This window comes from Oncorhynchus keta, chromosome 34 (genome assembly GCF_023373465.1).
Source record: "Oncorhynchus keta strain PuntledgeMale-10-30-2019 chromosome 34, Oket_V2, whole genome shotgun sequence".
NCBI lineage: Eukaryota > Metazoa > Chordata > Actinopteri > Salmoniformes > Salmonidae > Oncorhynchus > Oncorhynchus keta.
This window is the reverse complement of record NC_068454.1, coordinates 68,728,117-68,745,358: the sequence shown is the minus strand read 5'-3', so window position 1 is coordinate 68,745,358 and position 17,242 is coordinate 68,728,117. Positions and strand designations below refer to the sequence as shown.

The following is a 17,242-nucleotide window of genomic DNA, read 5'->3' as shown; positions in this document are numbered from 1 at the left end:
CAATATTGGCTTTGTACATTTGCTGGAATTTAGGAGTTACAAATATACCCAGATACATAAAGCCTGAGGGAGACCATTTAAAAGGGAAGGGGGGAGAAGTATTAGGTACAGAGTGAAGGTTACCAAGTGGCATAGCCTCTGATTTAGTTAAGTTAATCTTGTAGCCTGAGAATTCGCTGAATAATTCAATAATATTAATAAAATATGTAATTGAAGTCTCGGGACTAGAGATGAATATCAGCACATCATCAGCATACAAGCATATTTTATGGTGAACATCACCAATGAGCAGCCCCTGTATAGCAGGCGTTGCCCTGGTGGCCTCGGCCAGTGGTTCCATAACGAGTGCAAATAGGAGAGGGGACAAAGGACAGCCCTGTCTGGTACCTCTGTGTATAGAGAAGCTATTTGACCTTAGCCCATTAGTAAGGACAGCAGCCTGAGGATCATCATATAAAACTTTCACCCATTTTATAAAGTTGTCCCTTAGACCAAATTTATTTAGAGCAAAGAATGGGTAAGACCACTCCACACGATCAAATGCTTTCTCAGCATCTAGGGAGAGCACAAGACCATCCATAGCACTTTGTTGGTAGGCTTGAATTACATTAAGAAGCCGCCTGACATTGTTGCGTGATTTACGGCCCTTAATGAAGCCAGTTTGGTCTCCTTTCACAATTAGTGGCAGTGAGTCCTCTAGTCTTGTGGCTAGAATTTTAGAAAGCAAATTTCTATTCTAGAAAGGAAATTGGTCTGTACGAGGAACAAGACTATGGACATTTTCCCATTTTGAGAGTAAGTGATATTCTCTCAGCGTTTGAGGGAGCTGGTCATTTGAAAATGAGTGGTTAAACATATCACGCAATGGCTCAAGGAACAGGCCATGGAACTCTTTATAGATCTCACTACAAAACCCGTCTGGTCCTGGGGCGTTACCATTTTGCAGATTCTTAATTGCGAACATTATCTCTTCCTCGGTAATAGGGACATTAAGGAGAGACCTCTGTTCTTCGGAGATAGAAGGGAGCTCAATCTTAGAAAATAAGTTCTCCATTAATTTGGGTGCATCCTTTGGCAGTTCTGAGGCATAAAGTTTTGCATAAAATTTCTTAAATTAGTCATTTATCAATTTATTTTCATATAAATGATTGTCATCAGAATCAGTAATAGTAGCAATTGACTGAGTCAGCTCTCTTTTTAGCTATGTAGTCCTTCTCTTTAGTTCCTAATTCAACCTTTAACGTGTTTTGCTTTTCACGCTCTTTCCGTCTCTTAGTGGCTGTGTATGACATAATCAGACCCCTGGCGTACGCTTTACAGTTTTCCCAAAGGAGCGAGGGGTTATCTGTTGATTGAGAGTTAATAGAGAAAACGCTTTAAACTCTGTAATAAAATATGATGTGAATGTATGGTCTTTAAGAATGGTTGTATTCAACCTCCAATGTCTTGACCGATTGAATGCCCCGCTGAGTTTTATGTCCAGGATCACCTCTGCATGATCAGATATGACTATGCTTCCTATCCTAGTGGATAAAACAGACTGCAAAGATGTCCTGGGCATAAATAAGTAATCTATTCTAGTCTGACATTCTTGAGGTCCAGAGATTAAAGTGAACTCTCTGTTGGAGGGATGAAAAGTTCTCCAAACATCAGCATACCCCAGATCATCACAAATAGCTTTAAGTGACTTAGCTTGAGGAGAGAGTGAAGCTATACCGCATTCCTCAACAAAAATTTACTGAACGTGTCCCTTCAGAATTTTCCGGGAGTCCCACAACACGAATATTGCATCTGAGTCCTCGATTATCCAAGTCGTCAATGTGCTCCGCCATTTTGCGCACCTGTTTCTCAAGTGCTTTTATTTTAGTGTCCATAGATGTAGTTGAAGTTTACACTCTAGCAATTCTTCCTTCCGCCTCATCAACACGTTTGACAACCCTCTGTAGTTCAGCTTAATGGCCTGCTATTGCTTCCAAGACCGTTCTTATCTTAACATCAATCACTTTAGTAATGTTATCAGTCATCTTTTGAATCACCAGGTCCATTGTGCCTGGATCCGCAATGGTGCTAGCTTCGCTAACGTTAGCTAGCTCCTCCTGCACATCTACAAGGATGGTGGTTTTGGTCGAGTTCTTAGTAGTTCTGTTGGGCATGTTGTCTGAGATTTTTGATAAATAGCCGTCAAGACTCATTGTAGGATAACTTATTCTACAATTCTACCACTTTTTCAATCTAGCCTCTTAAGACTCTAGGGGCAGTATTGCATTTTTGGATAAAAAGACGTGCCCGTTTTAAGCGCGATATTTTGTCACGAAAAGATGCTCGACTATGCATGGAATTGATAGCTTTGGAAAGAAAACACTCTGACGTTTCCAGAACTGCAAAGATTTTCACTGCGAGTGCCCTAGAACACAAGCTTTAGGCAAAACCAAGATGTTACTGCAACCAGGAAATGAACAGGATTTCTGAAGCTACGTTTTGCATTGTCTCCTTATATGGCTGTGAATGCCCCAGGAATGAGCCTACCCTTTCTATCGTTTCCCCAAGGGGTCTGCAGCATTGTGACGTATTTGCAGGCATATCATTGGAAGATTGACCATAAGAGACTACATTTGCCAAGTGTCCGCACGGTGTCCTGCGTGGAAATTGGTGCGCAAAACTCAGCTGCTGGTATTTTTCCATGGGATTCAGAGAAAAACCATGCTTCCACGAACGGCATATCAATGAAAAGATATTTGACAAAACACCTTGAGGATTGATTCAAACAACGTTTGCCATTGTTTCGGTCGATATTATGGAGTTAATTCGGAAAAAAGTTTGACGTGTAGGTGACTGAATTTTCGGTTCGTTTCGGTAGCCAAATGTGATGTACAAAACGGAGCGATTTGTCCTACACAAAGAATCTTTCAGGAAAAACTGGACATTGCTATGTAACTGAGAGTCTCCTCATTGAAACATCTGAAGTTCTTCAAAGGTAAATTATTTTATTTGATTGCTTTGCTGGTTTTTGTGAATATGTTGCGTGCTAAATGCTACGCTAAATGCTAAGCTAGCTATCAACACTCTTACACAAATTATTGATTTTCTATGGTTCAAAAGCATATTTTGAAAATTTGAGATGACAGTGTTGTTAAGAAAAGGCTAAGCTTGAGAACAGGCATATTTATTTCATTTCATTTGCGATTTTCAGAAATCGTTAACGTTGCGTTATGGTAATGAGCTTGAGCAGTAGTCACGATCCCGGATCCGGGATGAGGGGTTCTATGAGGCTAGGAGATTAATGTAAAAATATAAATTAACGGATGCCACGGGAGCTCGCTGAAACACAGTGTTCTCTCTATGGCGTCAATTTGTCCCCCTAAACATACTTTTTGGGATATAAACAAGGATTTTATCTAACACAATGACCATTCATGTTGTAGCTGGGACCCTTGGGATTGCAAACAGAGAAGATCGTCAAGAGAAAGTTATTTAATCGCTATTTGTGATTTTAAGAAGACTGTGCTGTTTGGAAAATATGTTGATGTGGGGCGCCGTCCTCAGACAATTGCATGGCATGCTTTCGCTGTAAAGCCTATTGTAAGTCGGACAACGCAGTTGGATTAACAAGAATTTAATCTTTTAAATTATATAAGATACTTGTATGTTCACGAATGCTTAATATTAGGATTATTTATTTGAATTGTGCGCCCTCCAATTTCACCAGATGTCGTCGACTGGTGTACCGCTAGCGGGATGCCTATCCCTAAAAACCTTTTCCACTTTGTCATTATGGGTTATTGTGTGTAGATTGATGAAGAAAAAAATTATTTCATCCATTTTAGAATAAGGCTGTAACGTGGAATCGTTTTGGGGGGAAAAGGGGGTCTGAATACTTTCCCGAAAGCACTGTATGTAGTATGTGCTATGTTCTCCCTGACTGTGTCTCCTGTTCTCTCTCTGTCAGCTGTATTGATGAGTGGTTTGAGGTGAACAGATCGTGTCCAGAACATCCCTCAGACTAGAGGGCCTCGCTACTTTTCTCCACAGGTAAATTCTATATTAATATGTATTTTCTTCACAGGTAAATTCTATATTAATATGTATTTTCTCCGCAGGTAAATTCCACATTTCCTGAGTGTTGTTGATGTTGATGCATTATTGTGATAAGTCACTTTAATATTCTGTGGGAAACTTAAAAGTTTCTGCCGTAGAATTCCCCAAACAGAAATGCAGTACTGTATTGACACAAAACAGGAAAAATATGATACAGTATTATACCCTTTAGTTCAGTCGAGTTCTTTCTTTCTATTGTTCTGTTTCAGCATCCCGTGTTAGCCCTCAGGTTATTCAGATTTCTGTTGTTTTTCCTCGCTGCAGGTTTCTTACTTCCTCGATAAGAAGAGTGATCTGTTCCAATAACAACAGTCCTCAATGTGAATCCCATCCCCTTCCCTGTGACTCTGTGGCCAGTACAGAACTGACCCCTGACCCTACCCCTCTACCCCCACCACCTCCAGTATGTCTCAACAGCCCTCAACACCTCCACTCAAACCAGTCAAGAACCGCAGAGTGCCAAATCTCATTAAAAGCCATTTTCAGGGAAACTACATTTAATGCTGATCTATATCTCTATCTTCACACACACACACAATCTGCTCCAAGACAAGACCAGACAGACACAAACTCACACTCACAAATACAACCAACCTCTGCTTTGTCCTCAAAGACAGACAGACAGACAGACAGACAGACAGACAGACAGACAGACAGACAGACAGACAGACAGACAGACAGACAGACAGACAGACATGCTTATCCGACAGGCTGATGTTGAGGGAAGACACAACACCTCTTTTGCACAACTATCCAATCAGGAAAATCTGTTGCTCTCAACACGCCCTCTCACTCTCTGCTGCATCAATGGAACGGCTGTATATGCCACCCACAGACATTTTGCATTCCATCCCATTGGCCGTGCCTCAGTGATTGAGCTGCTGTGATTGGCTGAGCTCCATGGCTACTGTGACTTGGAATTCCCTCCTCCTGTGTTATTGGACAACAGATTCAAGTCTCCTCCCATCTGTTTGGTCTGAGTGATTGTACACCTGGACATTTCGGGGAGCAAGCTGAGGGGAGAGGGGGAAGTCAGTCCTCATCCCCCTCTCCCACTCTTTCCCCATCCTCACCAACTCTGTCTACCAGTGCCTTCACCTTCGGATCCTGGCCTACCAAGGCAGAGTCAGGACAACAGAACAGTGTGAATGGTGGGTGGGGGACAGAGGGGCGGGAGGTCAGGTATCAGTCTATACTAAATCCTCCCTCCCTAGCCCTTCCCCCCGTGTGTTGTTGACTGGATGACGACAGATGGAGAGAGACCCAGCAGAGAGCCAGACTCAGCTGAATGTGAAACTCTGCTTAACTCTAACCTTTACTCCACTGGGACATGCTGCTACCTGCTAGCCACACTGAAATTAGAAGTGCCCTGCTATATGCTGTCCCGCTCTCTGTTTCTCACGCTCTCCTTTCCCCTGACTAGCTATCAAACTCACAACCCTTCAATGCCTCTGTGGTAGCAACAAGACGTGAACTGGACTGTGCTACCAGAAGCGTGTGGCTCGGCTAGTGGCAACTACAACTCCCAGCAGGCACTTCTCTGGAGTGAGAACGTTAATCTTAGTTTTTGTAGCATTAATAGCTGTCTGACTGGGACATGAGGCCCTCTGTGCTTAGCCTGAATCCCAACTGAATTACTGTGTTTCACTGTGTTTTACTGTACATCTTCAGTTTGGCAATTGTAAAGAGGAGCACTTCAGTTGGGATCCAGGCTACAATGTGCTGACCCCAGATCAGATATCCCCCTCCCCCAGGGGCCCGTTGATATTATGTGGTGTATATACTCTAGCCTTCTACAGGGTTCACACACCCATCCTCTTCTCTCACTCACTCACTTTGACTTTTAATCTTTATTTATCATCATGAGACTTAGCAGTTATTATTATGCAAATTATTTTATTTTAAGTGTGCAGGTTTTGACATAATGGTGTAATTGCATATCTGTGTATGTATGTGTGAGTTGTAGTGAAACTAAGTCGGGCCTTAATGCAAAGAGAATGACATAAATAAATGTCTTCTATTCATGTTTGTCCATTTCAGTGCTGTTTCAAATAGCTGCCTGAGCTAGCACACCTTTTACCCAATCATAATCATCTACCAATCAATCTATCAGCCTATCACAGTAGAGGTGAGAGGGCGGGGCAGGAAGTAGACGATTGGTGGAGCTCCATGCCAAAGCCAATCAGAATAAGGGGATTACTGATGTCTTCAAAAAAGTTATCATTAGAATGATGGATCCCATGAAACTTTGTCAACATGTTTGAAGGTTTTACACATTTCCTATCTAATACATTTCAGCTTCCAGCAACCCTGTGTTGTAATATTTAAACAAGGCCTTGATGTTGATCTCTTTAATGTTTTGAGAGCTTTCCCAGGATGTGCTGCTAACGAGTACACAAGTATACTAGACCTCCATCTTCACCATTGGGTTGCGAATAAGGGCAGAGTAAGAAACTCATAGACAAATTCAATGAATAAGACAAAAGGCTTTATTGGCTATGCTTTTCACAATCATTGTGGAGGTTTTTCATCTCCACAGTTTAGGGATTTTAGATTATAGTATATTATTATGACATATCAAGGAATAAGATCAATAGTATTTATATTGGTTTCCCAATTCAAACTTATAACGACCAGTCAGACAAATTAACAAAGAGCATTAATAGGGGATCTGGGTATTATGGTATGGATATACTAAAGATAGTGTTACCATGGCTACTGGGTCAGTTACACCATATTAACTGTGGTTTCTCCAAAAGTGCCATCATCATGCCTCTAAAACATGCTGCTAACAATTTATTTTTCAAGAAGTACAGCGAGCACTTTGGAATTGGGACAATAAAAATCCCCCACCCAAATGGACTGTTTCCCCATTTGTCATCATGTACTATAGCTAATAAAGTTTCATCTAAATCCAGATTGAAGTTTCTCCTCATTGCACATCAGTGAGGGAGAAACTAGAATGTCTGGTCTAACTGCATGGTTTGTCCCATGGCTACTGTACTGTAAGTGTATTGAAATGTTGTCGAATGGCTCACGATTGTGAAGCATACTACTGTATGTGTACAATATGCCCTTATTGTCATGGGTATGTGTGTAGCACGAGGATCCTCCCTAGCTAGCCTACCAGAACAGCCTTATATGATCTACTGTAGCTAAAATCAGTTTTAAATCACATTTGACCCCCATTTCAGTTTTGTTAGTCTTTTATTTGGGATGTTTGAGTTTCTTTGGGGGGCGAGTGGGGAGGCAGCCTAGCACCTAAACTGATTTCGCTATATTTCACTGTAGAGATCTCCGTTTGGATGTCAGGCCAGTGGTAAAGGAGGGGGGTTATATGGTCATTTTGTGTAAATGTTTTGGTTTTGCTGCTTATGTTACAGTTGCCAATTTGAGCCCATATCAATCCAATCGGAACGATGTCTATCCACATCTACCGTGTTGAAAAGCGTCATATGGATGGACTTGTGAAGAAGCAGTATTTAAAACAGTCAACATATATGAATGTGAGATGTGTTAGAGAACACACATATGTCATCAGGTAGCAGCTATACTTGATGTTCTGTTCATGATACTATAATATACCATGACAGCAAAAATACTGTAGATGATTATTAGTTGGGGATGAGCTTGCTTGACTGAAGGTGGAGGTGTAGTAGGGCATTCATGTAATAGTTGAGAGGTGAAGGAAACTATTTTATTTGGGTTATACCTCCCAAGGTACTTCAGACAGGCCGACAGTACATACCTAGAAATGTTATTTTAGAAACTTTTTAGACATACAGTATGTTATAACATTCCATTTATGTAAAAATATGTACAGAATTTGAAATTAAAAGAGCAACATTTTTGGAGCACATTCTTTTAATTGTACTAGTGTGACTTACAGTGTGTATTGGTGGATGAGTGTTTCACTTTCAAATGCATTATGGCAGAAGCTTTCTCAACAGTCATTGAAAAGTTACATTACCGGTCCAACATTTTAGAACACCTACTCATTCAAGGCTTTTTCTTTATTTGTACTATTTTCTACATTGTAGAATAATAGTGAAGACATCAAAAATATGAAATAACACATATCATGTAGTAACCAAAAAAGTGTTAAAAAAATCAAACTACATTTTATATTTGTAATTCTTCAAATAGCCACCTTTTGTCTTGATGACAGCTTTGCACACTCTTGGCATTCTCTCAACCAGCTTCACCTGGAATGCTTTTCCAACAGTCTTGAAGGAGATCCCACATATGATGAGCACTTGTTGGCTGCTTTTCCTTCCCTCTGCGGTCCGACTCATCCCAAACCATCTCAATTTGGGTTGAGGTAGGGGGATTGTGGAAGCCAGGTCATCTGATGCAGCACCCCATCACTCTCCTTGGTAAAATAGCCCTTGCACTGCCTGTTGGGTCATTGTCCTGTTGAAAGGACAATTCCTGTGGCGGTCCTCATGAGAGCCAGTTTCATCATAGCGCTTGATGGTTTTTGCGACTGCACTTGATGAAACTTTAAAAGTTCTTTACATTTTACGTATTGACTGACCTTCATGTCTTAAAGTAATGATGGACTGTCGTTTCTCTTTGCTTATTTGAGCTGTTCTTGCCATAATATAGACTTGGTCTTTTACCAAATTGGGTTATGTTCTGTATACTCCCCCTAACTTGTCACAACACAACTGATTGGCTCAAATGCATTAAGAAGGATAGAAATTCCACAAATGTACTTTTAAGTTCTAGGTGACTACCTCATGAAGCTGGTTGAGAGAATGTCAAGCGTGTGCAAAGCTGTCATCGAAGGAAAAGGGTGGCTACTTTGAAGAATCTCAAATAAAAAATATATTTAGATTTGTTTAACACTTTTTTTGTTACTACATGATTCTATAGTTTTGATGTCTTCACTATTATTATATAATGTGGAAAATATTTTTTTTAAATAAAGAAAAAGCCTTGAATGAGTAGGTGTCCAAACTTTTGACTGGTACTGTGTATAAATATATATATATCTTTGGGATGGGGGGTTGCAGTAAAATCTCATACACCCAGTTACTTCTCTGCAGCAGCTACCACAACATCTATCCTATGTGATTTAGGTTCCATTTCTGCGGTACAATTGACAAAACCCTTGAATGAGTAGGTGTTCTAAAACGTTTGACCGGTAGTGTATATGGAAGTTGTGTAATGTCCTGTCTTCCTCTATTTGTTTGTTCCTTGTCATCGCCTGCTAACCTATATTCATTAGTCACCATCAACCACAAACTGACCATAACATGACTGTCTGTATGTGTCATACAGATACAGTGCTGGCCAATATACAAGAATAAGGGAATGAGGCAGAGAAATCAGAGGGGTGAGGGTTGATGATAAGGGAGGTTTGAGAGCAGTGGCCTAATCTCCAGTTAATTGCAGGCACCGCATAAAATTCAGTTTATTTACACTGGGCTCTGTTGTGGTGCAGGAGAAATTCAATACTGCAATTCAGCACCAGTAAAGTATTTCCTTTAGTCGACAAAAGCAGTTTCAAATCAAATCAAACTGTATTTGTCACATGACCCGAATACAACAAGTGTAGACCTTACTGTGAAATGCTTACTTACAAGCCCTTAACCAACAGTGCAGTTCAAGAAGAGTTAAGAAAATATTTGCCAAATAAACTAAAGTAAAAAAAAAAAAATTAAAGTAACACAATAACGAGGCTTTATACAAGGGGTACCGGTACCAAGTCAGTGTGCGGGGGTACAGGTTAGAGGTCATTTGTACATGTAGGTAGGGGTGAAATAGCTACGCATAGATCAGGGATGCAAACTGGTGAGGGCTGAAAAAGATGACTATTTTTTTGCACTGAAACATGCAAAAAAATCCCTGCTAGGGGGAAATGCAGGTTTTAACTAATTAAACAACAAAGAATAGGATTTACATTATCAGTCTCTGTGTGTAAAATATAAAGTGGTTCATGTGAACCTAACTCACGACTAAAAAATGTAAAGAAAGCAATTCAATGTTATTTATTGCCTAGACTTTACTGCAAACAACAAGTCTTGGGAAAAAAACAATACAATATTGCAGTTAGCCATGACAGCCTTTATAATAGAACACTTGTGACCTCACACACACACACACAGCTAAATATTGCACTTAAAAAAAAAAACATCTTCACGTAGAAATAGAATGAAACAAACAGGCATTCTATTATAGTGGCCACTATAGGAGACATTGATCAAGTGCACAAGGTTACACATTTGCAAAAATAATGTTCACTGAGTAAAAATGTTAATAATCCCCCCTCACTTACACACAAGTGTTACTGTCAAATTCAGCACAACATAAGCTAAATCTTTGGGCTACACTGCACATTATTACAATTGTACACTTTAAGCCTGTGGACATCTGTTCTACAATGTGCCAGCAGAGCATGATACCCTTTGTTGGCATAATTGATCTCTTTCAGGCAGACAGTACACCTGGCATAACCCTTTTTATCCACTGTATTGAAAAAGTGAGAAATAGGGAAAGTGTGTGGTGTTCCTTTCACCTCTATAGTGGCATCCAGCTTAAGCCAGGCCCAGCTACACTTGATCCCTGAATGGACTTGTTTAACAAGCAACACCTCATTTTCACTAAATTCTCTCATTCTGAAAATGAACCACATGCTGTAGAGGGAAAACATTAGTTCACAGATAGTAGTTCGTTCGTTAGCTAGTCAACATTTCACACAGATTGCCAGGGTCCAGTAAGCAACAAACGCGTTATTGAACGGCAAGGAGTCGTATACGGGTTAGTATTATAGCGAATTGGTTAGGTTAACGTTAGCTCATCTGATGTTGTCTGACTTTAGTAGCCAGCTAATTTTCACACCATAAACACAATTATTTGATCAGTTAAATTGGCAAATGTTGCTCAACATTTCTCTGGCTAGCTAACGGGAGAATTCGATCCAGATAGTAAGATACTTAACAATGCTAATACTTGTTCCATCACACTTTCTCCCTTACCTCAAACTTTCCAAATAACAGCTGTTTTTCTGTTACAGCTCATGAAGTACGCTTCATCACCTTATCACCCCCATCTCCGTCGTCAGGCTTCTCACCTAACTTGACCTCTTTATCGTCCAGGGGATGCGCTGCTGTAACTGACAAAAACTGCCTTTCTACTCTCCGCGGTCTTTCCGGGGCGTGCGTGCTGATACTGTCACTAGCAGGTTGGTTGTCTCTTCTCTCTTCAGTCGCGTGCTGCATTCTGTTGTTATGTGAACGATTGGCTGACCCTTGTATACAGCCAGTATTGCTCCAAACTCGCATCACTCATTCGCTTACAGCCACTAGTCAAGGCTTTTACCCATATGCCAGAATCACCTAGCTAATACAGTATGTTCAAATATTTACAAAATGCAGTATGCAAGAAAACACACAAAGAACTTCTAAGTTTCGGTAACAGACGTGACCAATCTACACACTCCAGCTCAGTTCTGTCTCCTCAGTGGAAGCGTAGCCTTCCCTCAGCCTCAAACAGCTTCTCTTCCTCTTCAGAAAGACAGTTTCCTTTCAAACTGTGGGTGAGTGATGACAGAGCACATCATAATCAGCAATACAATAAAAGACCCACAACCATTACAAAGTGGAAATGGTGAAAGATGTTTTGAAATACAAATGGGTCTAAGGAATATATCAAATACTATTATTAACCTGACACAAAAAAAAGAGTAATGTGCCTTTAAATGAGCGACATTGCGTCACATTGCGTACACTCACCAGATCTCTTTAAGTGATGTGTTGTGGGAGAGAGCCTCTGACAGCTGTCTGATTCCATCCACTGTCAGCTGATTATTGATTAACCTGTGCAGAATGGACCAGAGGGATCGCTAGGTTAACCAGCTAACTTTTATTCACATTCAGAAATAACTTTTGTTCACTTTCTGGTTAATTCCGAGGCTAAACTTCGTTATTGGTTGTTGGGAGTGTGTTGAGAATGGGACCTGCCTTACCAGAGGTGAGATAGACCCGTGTTGGATCTGATCAGCTCTGCCATGTCTGGTGCTACATCATCTGACAACTCGTTTTGCACCAACCTATAACACCACAACACACATTTAAACTGTGTTAACTCCAAAGCACAAATACACATTAAATATCAGAGACAAATACTGTCACAGGAATTTGATGTATGAATAAGATTGTCCTACCAGAAGATTCTGAGCGTAGTGTTGCATTTTAGTGCTTTGGCCAAGTGCCTCCCACCTTCTGAAGTGATGCCATTGGCTGAGAGGCTAAGGGAGAGAAGAGCATAGAAATATAATTACTTTTAGTAGTACATAAGTATACTGTATTACCTTAGGTAATGATATTACTATGAGGCAGAGTGATATGCTGTAAAATACATGTATAATAGACTGTAGTTTCAGTGTTTGTGAGTTAGGGAGTTCAGTAACCCATACTGTAGCTGAATGTGCATTAGGAAAATGACACACCAATGGGTTATACTTCCTTATTTCTGACCTCAACCGCAGTTGTGGGAGAACTGAAATACATGGCACAATCAGTGCCACATACTTATTAAGAGAAGTGATAACGATGACATATCTTGCCATCCATCTCACCTGAGGTTGGTAAGACTTGGATGATTCCTCAGGGCCTCTGCGAATGCTCCTGCTCCTTCATCACCAATACTGTTCCCCCACATTCTGAAAAACAGAAACAATCCATCCCATGCACTCTGTTAAATAAAATAAAAAATATTGTAATAGTGCACTTACCCCACGTCAAAGATAGATGTGCTCTTCTGAATGGCACTGGCCAGATACCTGCCACCCACACTGGTGAACTTGTTGCTGCCAACCCTTTGAACAAATCAAAGTGCCAAAAATAAACATTTTAATTCATACACAAGTAATTATATAATTGATTGGACATACTGATTTACATACTTGACGACTCTTAACTTTGGACATTCCTCAATGATATGAGCAATTAGCTTGGCTCCGATGTCCGTAATGAGATTATTGTAAAGTCTGTAAAATCAAGAAAGCAGAAATACAGTCACGTTATATGAATTTGTCATACAGCATAATACAGTACTAAAGTTCGACAGGCAAGTTGACCCTGATAGACACTGACTCACCCCAAAACCTCCACCACTCTGTGTTTGATAAGCTCCTCAGCCAATACTTCAACGCTGCTGTCTGAGATCTGATTGACACACAACCTGAAATGAAAAAAACTAATTTAGATGAAAAGTTAGAGTTTTACTCTTATTTTTTTATAGCAGAAAGAAATGATTTGTCTATGTTATTTGTAAACAAGTGCACCTTTCATGTAAACAGTGGCATAAAGTACAGTGTTTCCATCTGCATATATTCCTAATTCCTCACCTCACCACAGTCATTTTACTGAATGAAGGCCTGAGCTGCTTGACCCCATAGTCACTGATGTTGTTGTTGTCCATGTCCACCCCGAGCCTCTTCCGCCGGTGCTGCAGCACAAAGTTGAGGGCACTGCAGTCGCCAGAGGACACATTACAGTAGCCCAGCTTGATGTAGTCAGCTGTAATGCCCTTCGCAGTCAGCTGGGCCACCTCTTTACTTCCTGTCTCGAAAATGCAGCGCAGCATCCACAGGAAGTTGGGCAGGACATGCACCTTGCTGCCCTCCTGCTCTGTGCTGTGGAGTGGCAAGCCGCGGAGGTGGGACCTCACGCTGGTGGACAGGTAGGACTTGAGGACCGCCCGCTTCCTCTTCAGTAGCGCTGGAGGAACCATGTGCTCCAGCAGGCCGGCATTGGCCTTAGACAGCAGTCCACACAGGAAGAGGTTGGCGTACTGGAGATGCTCGTTGGTCTTGAACGGGTCCTTTCCCCTGGGTTTGGAGGAGCCACCGATGCAGGGGAAGACACATGATAAACAAGATGTGTTGTCCCTCCTGCTGCACTCGGTGAAGAACTTGAGGATGTTCCCTTCGCTGGCCTGTTCGTCCAGAACCAGGGAGAATGCAGCCAAGAAGGACTGTAGGGTGAGATGAAAGAACTCAAAGGTAGAAGGGTTTCCACAGGCATCGTAGTGGCTGACCGGTCGGAGGAAACCTACCTGAAGGTCGTCCTCAGTCAGGCCACAGGAGGTCACCTCCTCCTGGTCGAACACAAATCCTCCTCTCTCCATGCCCAGCAGAGCCAGCTTGGAGAAGGCTGTCAGTGGCCTCAACCCTGCCCTGAAGGTATCAGCGGGGCACCTGGTGTTTCTCGTCAGGAGGCCCGGTGGGGGAGCAGCCCCCCGGCTGAAGAAGACTTCAGAAAGCAGAAGGAATATGTTAGTGAGGGTCACGCAAGCCTCTGGCAACTCAAAGTCGTCGTAGACTGAGCTCAGGTGTTTAAAGCTCTTGAAGACGATCCAGCAGAAGAGGGGGATGGAGCAGAGGCCACAGAGGTGGGGGCTGGCATCCAGCTGGACTGAGACCAGGTCCCTGTGCTCCTGCTCTTTGAAGTGTAGGTTGGTGTAGGTTTGAAGGTGGGCCGGAGAGAACCCACGCAGTGCCACCCTCTTCCGAATCACCCTGCTCTGGACCTCGGTGCCTGTCCGAGCAGTAAGGACTTTCCGGGAACCATTGAGCAGCTTCCCACAGAGCAGGTTAATGAGCACCAGAAGGGGGTGAGTCCTCTCCTCTGGAGAAACCACCTCAGGCATGTTCTCCAGGTCCAGATCAGCATGGATCTCATCATAGCCGTCAAACGTAAAGAGAACCTTTTCGGGGAAGCGGAGGATGTAGCTAAACACCTCATTGTCTGCATCTTGGTCGGGGTAGCAGTTGTATTTGAAAAGCAGGTCCCTGAGTGAGATCTCGTCTGTCTCCTTGAATGTGCTGAACATCCTACAGCGGAACTTGAAGAAGAACATGGCGTCTGTCTGTTCCAGCTCCCTATTGGACCACAGCCTCTGGAGCTTCTGGAGGAGGATGGACTTGCCCACCCCAGCGTCCCCCGTGATGAGCACCGTCTCTGCCTGTGGGTTAAAGACACCCTGTTCTCCCAGGAGCTGCTCCAGACCCTCCAGGTGGCCCAGGCTCTCATTGCGATCATTCAGGAGCTCCATCAGGGTGCCTGTATAGAGCTCCTCCAGCTGGGTTTCCTCTCGCTTGGTGTAGGATGCAATGAAGCGTGTGTCTCGGCCCAGCTCGTGCCTCAGCTTCTCACAGTACCTACTAACTGAGAGGAGGGGGGTAGGGAGAATACACTGGAGTCTCATTCTCAACCACGGATATTCAGCCAAAATATACAGTAGTTTCCTCCGTGATTCTCTAATAGCTTACATTTTCAATGCACTGTATTTTTTTACTGTTAAGTAAAATTCCAATAACACATATGAAGTGCAGCACCATACAGTTTACTGACATACTTACTAGGGTCCGTGTTCTTCACTGGTATGTCCCGTATGAAGTCTGGTGGCTGGTAGTTGATCTCTTTAAGCCATGGTTGGAGGTCTATGTATGCATCATAAACTTTGTAGAGAATATATAGGAAATATTCACATGCCTGCTCCCCTTTGCTTTGGACCAATTCCAGGATTTTACGCACCTGCGCCATGTCAATCATAAGTAAATAATATTTACTTTACAGTGATTCAATATTTAATAATAATTTGACAGCTAACAGTTCCCCCCTTTTACACACCTGCACGATGCCAATCATATTTACTTACCAGTGATTCATATTTAATTAATTAATTTGATTAATGTGGCCAAACAGGATTTTTCACAGATAAGATTCTGGCAACATACCAAATACCATTGTATTGCAAAATCAAGTTTTTATATTTTCTCATCTTAAAATCAATTAGTCCATTTTAGTTTGGGCCTAGTAAGCTATTTGTGAATGCAAGAGCATGTCTTTGTGATGGGCACTTTGTCATTTAATGTGTGTTGTCCAAATGGACATGTATCCTCTCTGAAACCCTCCTATGGTAAATTACCTGGTCTGTCTTGGTGGCTGAGCGCTGGATGATTTCTGTATCCTCAATACACAGAAAGCCACTTTGTAGGAGGTTATCCAGAATGCACTGCGTGCTCTTCACTTGGGAAACTAGTAGCTCACGGTGCAAGGTGAGCATTTGGACAGTGGACACATGGCCCGTTAGTCCAGCACGAGCTTCTTCGGCACTGGAGCCCATAATATGCATGGCTTCAGCTGCCTGTATTTACTGGAAAATGTAAGAAGTAATTTTAGTCAGATAATCAGTTAGGAGAAAATGATCCAACAGTACGGATAAAATACATTATAGTAGTCTATGGCTATCGCGTACGGTATACGTATACGGGCTGCCTATACATACCGTCAGAACCTTTGATAACATGGTTCTTATCCGCGCTGTCCTAGTCCGCGGCGGAAAAACTCGGGAACTACGTCTCTCTTCAAAAACAAACTCCAGTCTTGGTTATTAAACCATTAAATAGCGTGCGACAGGATAATAACAAAACGTTTATCTATGACCGTTTGAATGGGAAATCTATCTTGTCTCAAACAATATCAGGAGGGAAAAAACACTCAACACAGTACTGGTTCTTTGAGGAAGTGAAACCAAAAACAGCCTCGGATGCGCGTAATTTCGCCTCGAATTGCGTCCGCGCTTTTGGCATGCTGATGTCTGCTTCTTTTTATACAGGGTTTTCGCCACTTGTAATTGCTCCACGGTAAATCAGGATTTCCAAAACATGTCCTAATAATTCGAAATATTGCTTATAAAACCAAGTGTTTTAATCAGCATATGCTTACTTCGATGTCACCTTTCGCCGATTAAAATAAGCAGAGTACGGTGTTTACATGACCGTTGCATAATATTGTCACAATCAGTTTCATATCAAATTATTACTGTGCATGTAAACTTACTCACTCGTAACCAAAGAAAAAATACGGTTTAGCTACCAGTGTGATGTGACACAAACCCATCGTAGCAAATGTATGTCAACTTGCTACTGAGACTAAATGTGTTTTATTTATAATCCGTTTTTTTCCTCAAGCATCCGCTCTATCGTGTTGCATTACTGTTGCCAATTTAACATGAATAGCCCATAGCCTACAGATGACTGTCTTGTCCACTGATTTAATGAAATAGAACCAATACAAATGTTTGTCAGTGTTGGTGTATTCATTTTATAGTTCAATGCACTTGGTAGAAATAA

General features: G+C 41.8%; 2 protein-coding genes across 4 annotated transcripts in view; one reads left to right on the top strand and one right to left on the bottom strand.

Annotated features, from left to right (window-relative positions):
- LOC118372607 (E3 ubiquitin-protein ligase znrf2-like) overlaps window positions 1–7,954 on the top strand; it is an 89,453-nt gene extending 81,499 nt beyond the window's left edge. For both annotated transcript variants that reach the window (XM_035758541.2, XM_035758540.2), the window contains 2 exons: window positions 3,947–4,029; window positions 4,360–7,954. In XM_035758541.2, the coding sequence (XP_035614434.1) occupies window positions 3,947–4,004 (58 nt within the window). In that variant the 3' untranslated portion in view covers window positions 4,005–4,029; window positions 4,360–7,954. The remainder of the gene's footprint in view (window positions 1–3,946; window positions 4,030–4,359) is intronic.
- A 2,122-nt stretch (window positions 7,955–10,076) lies between these two features.
- Window positions 10,077–17,034, bottom strand: LOC118372609 (nucleotide-binding oligomerization domain-containing protein 1-like). Of its 2 annotated transcripts, XM_052494574.1 has the most exons (13): window positions 16,396–17,034; window positions 16,036–16,263; window positions 15,467–15,641; window positions 14,161–15,272; window positions 13,451–14,079; window positions 13,201–13,284; window positions 13,007–13,090; window positions 12,836–12,919; window positions 12,680–12,763; window positions 12,266–12,349; window positions 12,068–12,151; window positions 11,835–11,918; window positions 10,077–11,632 (listed from the first exon to the last, which is right to left on the bottom strand). In XM_052494574.1, the coding sequence occupies exons 2-13, from the start codon at window positions 16,240–16,242 to the stop codon at window positions 11,560–11,562; spliced, it is 2,784 nt and encodes a 927-aa protein (XP_052350534.1). In that variant the 5' UTR covers window positions 16,243–16,263; window positions 16,396–17,034; the 3' UTR covers window positions 10,077–11,559. The 2 variants fall into 2 exon arrangements, with proteins under 2 accessions (XP_052350534.1, XP_052350532.1); XM_052494572.1 differs by having other exon boundaries at window positions 13,451–15,272; window positions 16,396–17,033.
- Between the last annotated feature and the right edge of the window lie 208 nt (window positions 17,035–17,242).